The 11,883-nt window shown below is 39.4% G+C and overlaps 1 protein-coding gene across 7 annotated transcripts in view; it reads left to right on the top strand.

Moving 5' to 3' along the window:
• Nucleotides 1-10,949, top strand: part of agrn (agrin) — a 279,534-nt gene extending 268,585 nt beyond the window's left edge. For 4 of the 7 annotated variants that reach the window (XM_086159716.1, XM_086159714.1, XM_086159715.1 and 1 more), the window contains 4 exons: nucleotides 677-709; nucleotides 3,656-3,880; nucleotides 5,400-5,503; nucleotides 8,206-10,949. In XM_086159716.1, the coding sequence (XP_086015842.1) occupies nucleotides 677-709; nucleotides 3,656-3,880; nucleotides 5,400-5,503; nucleotides 8,206-8,366 (523 nt within the window). In that variant the 3' untranslated portion in view covers nucleotides 8,367-10,949. The remainder of the gene's footprint in view (nucleotides 1-676; nucleotides 710-3,655; nucleotides 3,881-5,399; nucleotides 5,504-8,205) is intronic. The other 3 variants (XM_086159720.1, XM_086159721.1, XM_086159718.1) reach the window with 2 other exon arrangements.
• Nucleotides 10,950-11,883: the final 934 nt, after the last annotated feature.

The raw sequence follows: 11,883 nt of genomic DNA on the forward strand, positions 1-11,883 counted from the left end.
ATGATATCAAGCGCTCACCTTAAGTTAATGTCTCAGTTACTATTTACAGCAGCCTTTTGATTGCATCTCACACTCTTCCCATCTGTGAACGCTCAGGTTGATTTTCTTCAAGATCCATTACTTCAACAACAAATCATATCTAGCCATGACTCCATACTCGTATGGCTCTTGACCCCATTTTTTGACAATGGACACATTTCTCTCATTCACTGCCCTCCACCTCTAGACAGAAGTTAATTGCCACTGCTCTGTGGCATGCCGCCCCATAAATATAAAATTGTTGTCCAATAAAGGACTGCTGACTTAAAGTAGCCTTTGTACTCGTGCACTCACTGACTGTGAATGTACTTAATCTTGTTGCACATGTTCAGAAAATGCTTGATCCCAGGGCATTTTGGCACATTGATCCTGGTGATTCCCTGGGAGCCTCCTTTTATGGTTGCAGTGTGATCAGGGCTAAGTTGCACACTTCCTATGATCACACAACAGTTGTTATCGACTGGCCACAGTCGATATTGTAGTAGAGTAGATAAGTTATGCTTTTTGCGGCTCTAAGTCTTCGCTAGACCTTTGTGAGTCACCCAGGGGGCTCACAACGTCCCTCCTCCCTCCTTCCCTTTCTCTTTCTCCTGCGCTTACGCTGCATGCCGTTGACTTTCTCCCCTGCTCCGTTAAGTCCCGAGTCTCTGGAGAACCCGTCCGACCAGAGGTGAGTCTATGAGGCTTTTAGGCTTCATTGTAGTCCACTCTCATCTCCTCATCCCAACTTCTCTCCAGACAACCCCTTCCTGACCTCTCACAGGGATAAATCTTCCTCAGTGGACAAATATTATTTTAATTATTTGGTTAGTGTTACCAATATGAACCACAAAGAGCCTCTTCATACATTTCAATTAATTTTTAAGTTCAGAACCCTGATAACAGCACGGAATTTGATGGATTCGCAGACCCCTTTTTTTTTTTTACAGTAGCTGTCCTCCCTCATGCCTTTTTCATTAGTTTAACTCCTCCTGCCACCTAGAGTTGAAGTGGAGGACAGCACCCTGGACCCGATACTACCTTAGAACTGGGCCACATAAAATAAGTAGATAAATACCCACTGTGTATAAAAGGTAAAAAGCAACAACACAAGCCACTGGTGTATAAGAGTTTTAGAACGTTTGTGTGCCAGTGTTCTTTTATTCATATTTTCAGCACTTTTAATAACTTTGAACTTATCACTGACAACATTCTACGATGGAGATTTATTGGTCCCTGTAAGATGTTTGAGGGTTTGCCAGAAGGGTGTTCACTGAGCTGTATTTGTTTTTCACTTGCTCTACAGAGAAAAGTAATATATGATACTTTTGAATCACGCTGTATTTGGTTCTGTTTACCTCAGTGGATTCAGTTAATCAAGGGGGTTGAACTTTCAAACCAAAGTAACTCAAAGTAGTTTCTGAAGAAAAAAAAATCAAATCAAATTGAAGATTCTTCCCCCGTTTCTGCTGATGTGAAACAGCAATACCGCTGTCCTGATTTCTCAAAGTTCTGTTGCCTCAGGAGAGCAGTTAGTAAACTGCTACTTTAAGCACCATCCCATTGCTTCTCCATTGTCTATTTATTTCTTGCTTGTACGACCGATTCTCTGAAACACGCACTTCTTGCGGTGTAAAAAGTTTCTACTGTTCCTACTACCTTGAGCCTCTCTGTTTGCTGTGAGTACCTGATCTCTGCTGTCTGTCTTGTCTAGTATTTGTTTTCACCTCTGCTCTGTGCTGTAGTGTATGTGTTTGTCAGTGAGTGTGCTAACTTTTGTTTATTTATTTAATTTTTTATCTATTTGTCATTGGTTGTTTGTCTTACATGTACTCACTTTGTCTTTGCGGTTAAATACCTGCTGAAGAAGGGGGGAAATAAATCCATTTGGCAGATGTCCACACAATTGCACAGATGCTGATTAATGAAGGGCACACACACATCATCAATAAACACTCATACAAACACAAGGTATGATTCTCTCCATACCTTATCACTGACAGGGATACACAACGACGACAGAGTGACTTTGTAAAATTGCTGGTTTGTAAGGACTGGACCAGTACAGTAGATGAATCTCAGTGTGTATTTTCTTATACAATGGTGACATTTACATTTACCTACAAACACACGGAGGATGTAGTCAAACTCAATGTAAGGACTAAAATCAGCAACGTGCTCTCAGACTGTGTATCCCGAATCTCATCAAAAATCACTGTAAGTAAGGGGTTTCTGCAAATCTCTTACTTTTTGATCCATTTTTTTACACAAACCTAATGGACCAATTATTACCAGTGAGTCACTACAGTCCCTTCGTTTTAGGTGTGTTTTGGTTTGTATGATAATATTTCGGTAAACCGATTTGCCAGTACGACTTGGAACAAAGGCTAAATCACAACTTTCCTAAGCCCTTTATTTTCAATATCAGATATGGCCATATTTTAGCCTTGGTTATAGAACAATCCCATAAACAAATTAAATTTATCTCCAAAATAAGGAGTTTCTCTCATTTACTTTTATTTAAAAGCTTGAAATAATGTATCTGTCCTAAGGTTGGCTTTCCCAAGCATTTTGATGGCATCAGATCACTGTTAAACTCTAACTTTAAAAATAAATAACTGTAAGTCATTTTTGATGTTTTGCAAATTGTTTTCTTTGCTAACATCTTCCAGAGAGGCAAGCAGACAAACCTCAGCAGTGAAAAAAATCAGAGCTTTGCAGATCTCTGCGCCCCCTCCCATCCATTCAATTTGATCTCCCAACAGTGGCTTCAATATGTGCCAATTATAAGCCGTTATCTCAGAAACGGCAGCTGCAATATAAGGACTGGCCATCAACCACTGTGGAACATGAATGTCTATTATGATACAGGGCATTGCTTTCAATGCAACACGGCCACCAAAATGGATTGAAAGATGGAAACGGTTTACATTTGGAAGAGATGAACAACAATAAATGTCATTTCACAGTGAAGTAAATGTTCATGCTGTACTTCACATATCAGTGCAACATCACATTTCCCTTTACACTGACAGATTGTTCCATTACATGTCACCTCACTTACTGGTTGTTTGGTTACACCTTATGTCTCCATTTAGTTGCATTTCTTTACTCTGGGCAGTCATAGAGCCCATCAATTTTTCTACAGCTGCTTCACCAGAGTCAAATTTGGGAAAGGAAACAAACATTTTCTTTTGTATGTTCAATATATTAATTATAAGAGTGCCATTTTAGCAGTGTGAGCTAATATTCAAAACCTTGATGACACATTTTCCTCTCTATTCCCTGCCTGAAGCTTGTCCTTCTTACCCACACCTCCGTTGTCATATAGAAATCAGAATAAGTTCAGTAAACTGCTGTTATAATCCAAAGCACAATGGTATCATCAACTTAATTATTAGTATTAGCAACAAATAACCAGAAATGACAGCCAGTTCTAATCATTTATAAAGCATCTTAGTGAAGAGAACATTATACTTTTGAAGAACGAGTAACACCAAAGACCCCTTTAATCACATATGTGTCTATAGATTATACAATGACTCGCTCTGTAAGTGTCTCAACTGCCTTAAGGTGTAGAGCTCAGTGTAATGAATGACATCAGTATATAACTAAGGTGCATACCGTTTCTTTATAGCGAGAAAGCTCTGCTTGTGAACAAGTTTGAGCTCAGCATCCGGACCGAGGCAACACAGGGCTTGATGCTGTGGAGCGGAAAGGGCGTGGAGCGCTCAGACTACATCGCCCTGGCAATTGTGAACGGACACGTGGAGATGACATACGATCTGGGATCCAAGCCTGTGGTGCTGCGTTCCTCTGTGCGTGTTGATACCAATGGCTGGATACGCATCAAGGCCAGCAGGTAAGCTGCTAGATGACAGGTAGTCATGGATTAGGAGTGAAAGCGCTTACAGTTAGACCAGGATTATGCATAATCCATATTTTATTTGTGTAGCTGCAAACTGTGTGATCTCTTGCATGAATTCTGCGCCGCACAGAGATCCCACGCACTGATATGGCTGTGATTAGTTTCAGATTAAGGTTATTTTAGTGCCTTGTCATGCATGAGAGTGATATATTGCTGATCAAATTGCAAAAATGCATTAATGAATGCTCAGAAAGTAAGAACATGTGCCAACATTAAAGCACATTTCAGCATTTAATTGGAAATGTACACTTTAGATTCAGTAATATAATGCTTTTTATAGTCTATTTATGACTTGTGCACTCCTTAGAGATATTTGGTTCACATCTGAATGGTATTTTTTCCAAAGCACCAAATGAAACCAGTAGATTCAATAAAGCACAAATGCAGTTGTAATAATAATAATAATAATAATAATAATACATTCTTTATTAATCCCCCCTGGGGAAATTCCTTCTCTGCAATTAACTCATCATGGATGAACCATGAGCACTTGGCTGCCATCTGGCAGCTCCAGGAGAGCAGTTAGGGGTTCAGTGTCTTGCTCAACAACACTTTGACACACTAGGAGGAACCGGGTATGGAACCAGAAACGTTCAGTTCTAAGGACAGCCGCTCTACCCCCTGCACCACTATGCAGAATATTTATGAGATTCAAAAAACTGAATTCCACGTCAGCTGGTGCTATGCTTTTATTAGCTTTGTTTTTTCTGTATCCTGAAATCAAAGTCATCAGCTAAAAATGCCATCCTGAGTATACCTGCAGGTTTATCCTTATTCCCTGGTAACTGGTACTTGTTATTGACCACAAAAACTTACATTGCATGTGTATATACAGTTGATGGATCCACGGTTTTGGGCTCATACTGAGTTCACATAATTGTATTCCTTCATTAGAGACAGATTGGAACTGCATGACCCATATAACACCTTCAGCCTTATATGTGTTGAGCATTCGCCTCCAACTCCAACGTCAATGGTGGTATGGGAATAATTAAATTGGTATCCTGTTATAAGGCATGAATAATCGATTCAGGAGAACATCCATGACTTTCTGCAAGATAACACAATTTGCTGTTGATGGCGTAATGGAGTGTGTTGCCCTCAACTGGTCATGTCGTTGTTTAGAGCTTTCCTGTTTATGACCCACTCTGATGGAGCCCCACTTTACTGTTCAAACCATTCCTACCTAATTCTTAAGTGTGTGCTAATACTGAGCCCTGTGCCACCTCAAATGAATACTGTTCTAACAGCATCTGTTAGCTGTTAGACAGGCGCATTTCAAACGCTCACTTGGCAAAGGCAGTTATGAGTGCTTAGTGTGCTGGCAATAGAGCACTGGAGTCATGATGCTTCAGATTAAATGAAACTCACAATTTGCAGCCATTTAGTGTAACATTCATGCATCAGAGCAAATTCCATACTGCAGTGGTCCTCTCTTCTTTCTCCTCCTCAGAGCACTTAGGGACGGCTCTCTACAGGTCGGCAATGAGGCTCCGGTAACAGGTTCATCGCCTTTGGCTGCTACCCAGCTGGACACAGATGGAGCACTGTGGTTGGGTAGGTGCCAAAAAATGTTCATGAAAAAAATAAAATGATAGTGTGAATGCACATATTTTCATTTTTTTAAGTGCTTCTTCATCTTGGAAAGTTGTGAAGACTGCCATAAATAAGCAATGATCTTATTGGCATTGCACAGCTGGTGCAATGAAAAAAATGTCTCAGCTTATTTGGGCACTGAATAGAGAAATGAAAGGCTACCTGACAAACTTAGAATTTGCCTTTGCTCGAGAAAGCAAAATATCTACCTTGAGTTTATTTTGGTTTCAACGTGGCTTAGAAAAGTGTGTTTTCAAAAAACACGTAGCAAGAGAGGATTGAGCATTCAGTGGAAATAATATTGAGGAGGCCTTCTGACACAGAGTCAAATTATTTAAAATGCGCTGCACGAGGTCACTGGAACGGTGGATCTGAGAGGGGGAGTAGCCTGAGTGACATTTAAAAGATACGCCACTTGTCGAGGTACGCTCAGGTGTACACACACACACACACACATGCACACACACTCACACACAGCAGGGCAGTGCAGTGAAACAGGTGCCAAGTGAGCCCTGCAGCAAGAATACATAATCCTCATACAGCCCTCCCATCGAGAGCACCTCTCCTTTTTAAATCCCCCTTTCAATGTTCATCATTAATTCATCTGTAACTCGCATGAAATTAGCCCTGTCGATCCCTGATTCAAAGGAGCTCAATCCGATTAAAGGGGGCAGGGACAGGGGATGTAAAGAGCTCGACGGGATATGAACTCTCAACCTGCAAGATTAAAAGAGTGAAACATGACCTACACTGAGATTGGAACAATTGGGAAAGGGGGCGCAAAGTGGAGGAAGAAAGTGAAAGAAGACGGCAAACACCAGGCAGGTAAAACATCAAAAACGAGACTAGTCCTCTCCCAGTTCGAAACGGCTCATGAATATGTGAATAAAGACGTTCACTGCTGATAAATGGAGAGAGACGACTATTTTGGCTCAAAAGGAGACTCAAAACATCATCAAAGGGGGAAAGTCGCCGCCACACTTCCAATAATTAGGTCATCACATCTCCAAGATACTCTGAAATGAAGTCTAGATTATTTAAAACAGGAGGGAAAAGTGCGAGAAGAATGGAATTAAAAATGGAAAATGGGGTGAATCATTCACTTTGAAGTACAAACCAAGGCTATTTTCATATTAATCAATTTTTTTTTTTTTTATATCTCTTGTCACTGACGGATAAAAACACAATAAGGAAGTTACTTTTCACATCTAAGGTACTTTCTGATGCATCTGATGTTACTTTACCAATTTAATGTACACTCTTTGTTTAGAAAGGAGGAATAAATTGGCAATTTGCAGCTCAAACTTGCTCACCATGGCTTACAAAAATTGCAGCACCTACTAACTGGCCAAATGACAGACAGGTGACGTCAGAGAAGCAAAAATAAGCTGTAAAAATTTAACATAGAGACAAATTGAGCATAAGTAGGATGTCAAGTATTCTTAATTTTAAACTCTCGTCACCAGCTTTCATTTGCAGCACATTTTCAGCTTTTCATGCATAATGTCAAATTAAGAGATCCTCTCGAGTCTTCAGTTCATGTTGCGCGGGAATCTTTTCCATTTGATCACAGTGACAACTATAAGTGCTCATCCTGTCTGTAAGCGAGTGTCATCTAACAAAATACCATGTTATAAAAGAGGACAAGTAACTTAAGTAACAGGAAAACATGTGTCTGCTAAAATGTTAGAAGGCTTAAGGTGGCTTTTTAAAGTTCTGATTTACAGTAAATATACACCTTGTCTCCATCCTTACGTTGAGAAAAGTTAACGTTGTCATTTTTTCTTAAAATTCTGTCATTGCAGATGTTAAGTTTATTGGTTTACTCCATCCAAAAATCACATCACTAGTCGAGAATATCGGTATTGTTCTTTTCCATGACCATCATTTTTGAGTAAGTCAGCCCAGTCCTATTTACAGCATAAGGAAATGTACCCTTCTTTTTCTTTAGAACGCCTTTATGCCCGCTGAGTCCAAATCTCTACAGCCAGACTTTTCGCTGCACTTGTCAAAGTTCTCATATCACTGCCATTCTTGTTTGGATCCAGCAGTTTCCTGTAATATGAAGAACTTAACACAGGATGTGGCTGATTAGATATAAGTCGCTTCAACGTCCCCTGAATTTCAACGACGCAGTTTCCTCTGCTACGTCACAATTGTTTTGATCTTCTAATCTCAGTTATCAATCTGCCATACATACTCAAAATCAAAAGGTGACGGCTTTACTTTCCTTTTACCATCTCAGTGGAAACACCTCCTCACTCTAAGATATATTTTAAAATGACTTAAAAAAACCCAATGAAGTCAGCCCAACTTTCTCTGAAATACATTAGTTCATTCAAATTATTTTATTGATGTAATTTTTTCCGGTGTTGTGCTTGTAGGTGTGTATAGGGTTTTGTTTAAGATATGCAACGTAATAAAGCATTACTGACGATAGTTATTATATTTTTTGTATTCAACAATGAGCATCTGATTAATATGATTTTTTTTTCCCATTTTTCTGAGCTTTAACTCAAACACTCAAAGGCGAGGCAGAATTTGTTGCCCCAGCGGGAAATTACTTTCCAATCACATGTCCTGATATTCCTTTCAATATGGGAGGGGCTATTGATAGTAGCTGATTAATCATATTATTAATATTTGTCTCTGTTTCCCCTCAGGTGGCCTGGAGGAGCAGGGAATAGCACGTCGATTGCCCAAGGCCTACAGCACCGGCTTTGTCGGCTGCATCAAGGATGTGATCGTGGATGGCGTGGAGCTCCACCTGGTGGAGGATGCATTGAACAGCCCACAAATATATCACTGTTCAGCCGCCAAATAATCTGGCAGAGACAGAATATTGAGATAAATTTAAAAAGAAAAAAAAAAAAAAAAACACAAGAAATCCTCCCACCCACACCCTCCATAGCGCCCATGTCTCCTGCTGTAATTATTTTCTATTTTTGTATACTTTTCATCGCTTTTTATAAGGAAAGAAAATGAATATGTTGTTTAAATTTTTGTTTTATATGTTTTGTTCCCTTTTTTTTAACAGGTTAATCTGTTCACGAATTTTATTTCTTTATCGGCCCTTCATCTCTTTCAAAATGCAGGCATCTTAATGCAAAAGATATTCCTCATGTCAGTTTTGTTGATTTAAAACAACCGCCACCTTAAAAGAAAGAAAAGCCTGCCCTTTTTCCCTTTTGATTACTTGAACTCTGGTGGTCTTCGCTGATGATCTCTGGTTACTGCCTTGTCTTGGTGCCATATCTATCGTCCACATTCCCCAAGCATGGCTTTTACACTCATGAATATATAAATGTACATTCCCATGTGGGAGCTGGACGCAGCCTGCAGTGCTTTGAAGCTCCAGCCAGCTGGCGTCGACAGTCGAGGAACTCTGCATTCAGACCCCGGTGGCCCACCCCGATTTCCTAATGGGACTAATCAGATATCAGTCAAGCTGCTACAGTGAGAAAGTACACAGTCGAAACCACTCATCACTCTTGCCATGCCACAGCGCCAAAAAAAGAAGAAAACTCTCTGCTCGATCCGAGTCCCATCAGTCTTTAGTTTTGAAATATGACTCACTAACACTGCAGCGCGACATGACGGAGAGAGCGCTGCATTCCACAATGACTTGCGCATCATTAGTCATAAGTCAAGACATGAATCATAGACATAAATAAATGTTATAAATATAGAGTATATAAATAATACCTGAGACTGTGAATATGTAAGATGGGTTCTCTTTGGAGAATTGTGCTTCTCATGTACTATTGTGCATTTTGTTTTACAGTCAGCAGATGAACTTATGATCACCATGATAAATGCATGCACTTCTGCAGTGTTGGTTTGAACCTGATTTTTGTTTTCTCTTTTACTTAATCCACATTTCATTATAATTTCAATTCTAATTGATGAAAAATGTGCTCATTTTCGTCTTATTCCAACAGATGCGATTTAAGAAACCACAGAACTCGAAGTATTTGTTCACTACCTATTTTTTTTTTTGTTCTTTTTTTCCAATTTTTTGGGGAGCAGTTAGTGTTGAAGGACCTTGAATGATGTTACTATATCTGACCTTAAGGAGGTGCTGAAAGCAAAGACTGAAGAAGAGAAGCAGCAGAAAGGAGGAGAGGAAAGATCTTTTCATGGAAAAAGCATCTTATCTCGGGAATGTCCTGCCAGACAACAATCACTTGTCAACTTCAATGGAAAAAGACGAAACTTTTTCTTTTTTTTTATTTGAGCTAGGAACATTCCTGGATGAATCATTTTTGGCTATTGGGAGAGAGAGAGGAAAAGAGAGGAGAGGAGAGAGACTGATGTTGTTGTGACCTTTTGAAGCCATAGCAGCTGCAAAAATGGGAAAATAGGCATAATCCTACAGTACATGCAAATTAATATAGTAACGCATGGGTTTGTAACATTCACAGAACTGATGCAACCTGGAGTCATCATGTCTTACCGCAATATGTGGCGGAAACTGACTAAGACTTTCTTGTTTTGATATGAGATCCTTGGCAATATATTCGAAAAGACAAAATCATGCATTTTCATGGTTGATTATCAAATGGTCTGTTCTTTTTCCATTTTAAGTTCTCTATTATTTCCCTCCTGAAATCATCCATCGACCTGATTTTTGTACAGCCCTGCAATTTTAAGTGTGACTTTAACCAATGTGTGATTTGTGGAGGTTTTATGTTTTTAGTAAGATACACTGGAATCATGTCTGACTTGTCTGTTTGCCCACAAGTTGATGAACTTATGTACATGGGGAGGGAAACCCCTGCAGCATAACCGAGCTCTGAGTATCCAGATTAGATCAGAAAGCTCTTCTCTTGTGTCTCAGAACACCTTGAATTCCCAGCACTGTTATCTATTAACTTTAGACTGGTCATATTTTATCACTGAATTTGACCCGTTCGGGAAGTACCACTTAATAAATAAAATAGTCTTGTGCATTTGGTGACATACAGACATTGCAGTCTGGAGGAAATTTTCAATTGCCTTAAAACACTCATATCGAGTCAAAGCAGGTGAAAAAGACATCTTTCATAACTGTTTCCTGACATTAGCCAGTGTATTAGCCCCGTCTCCATTCTGTAAATGAGTAAAACATAATAACAATTATATTAGTAATAATCCTCATACAGAAAAAAATCTGAGGGGGCCCCTTCATGTCCCCTCTGGTTTTTTACAAAATTGTTTACTGTTTTTTGAATTTACTTTCTGTTCCTTATTTATGTCAACATGTGGACTTCCCTCCATGTCTGGCCTCTGTAAACCACTGTCTGACTAAGGAAACCTCCTCATAGGGCAGTGCACCGAGTAAAAGTGGCATGACCTGAGCATTACTAACTTTATGACCTTTGTCTTGTGTTCCTACCACCATGAAATAAAATGTCAACCCAATGGAGTCCGTTCTTGTCAGCTGTCCCAATTCTTTCATTTGCCATTTGATTTATAGCCTTCCTGATCATTTTTTTAAATGAAACAGTTCCTGTTCTCGACTCAGGAAATAATGTGCTGCCAAACTTTCTTTTGTACCCCTATGTTGTTGATACATATAACGCATTTTGTTGAAAGACCATCAAGGAAATGAGACATTTATTGATATGGGAAATACCGGTATTGGTAATAGCTTCCTGTACAGGTTCTCAGTCACCAAGTTCAGGTTTTTAGTTGTTAAAATGTTGTTGTAGCAACTGAACTTGTTCAGTTATTTGAAACTTTTTCTGAAGAAACTGAACATGTTGCTCCAGCAACGATAAAAACAATGATAATGATTAAAACTCCAACCTCAGTTGGGTCTGCGCTGAAGTATCTGATTTTGGCTCTTTTACATACATTTTGGAACAGAAAAATAAGACAAAACAAATCAGTAGTGGCTGCACCAACATCAAGACTGAATGTTTTGAGTTTATGATACCTTGTTACATTTGGGTTTCCTTTGTTATTAACTGGGATTCATACAGCTTTTTCCTATAACAGCTTGAAAACTGAAGCTCCACACCGGCTACCTGATGACCGATGAGGGTTTGACCAAGCAACAGGTTGGGTTGTGACAGTATAGAAGAATTTAAACTTTTTGTTGCGCAACACTAGATGGACAAATGACTAAAATAACAGTGGCAATAGCGACATGTATAGGAGAGACTGGCCCGATCACTTGAATGAACTTTTGAGACAGGGATTCATTTTATTGCTTAAAGCAATGCATTAGCGAACAATGTATTAAACAAAAACATGGGTTACCACGGTGAGATTGACAGTCACAGTTTGTAAAAGTGCTACTTCTCATCAGCTAGAATTATCCTGGGGTTGCTAATGTAATGCAAATTGCTAGGTGT

Source organism: Fistularia commersonii, chromosome 14, assembly GCF_037954325.1.
Source record: "Fistularia commersonii isolate RoL2024-O1a breed Wild chromosome 14, RoL_Fcom_v1.0, whole genome shotgun sequence".
Taxonomy (NCBI): domain Eukaryota; kingdom Metazoa; phylum Chordata; class Actinopteri; order Syngnathiformes; family Fistulariidae; genus Fistularia; species Fistularia commersonii.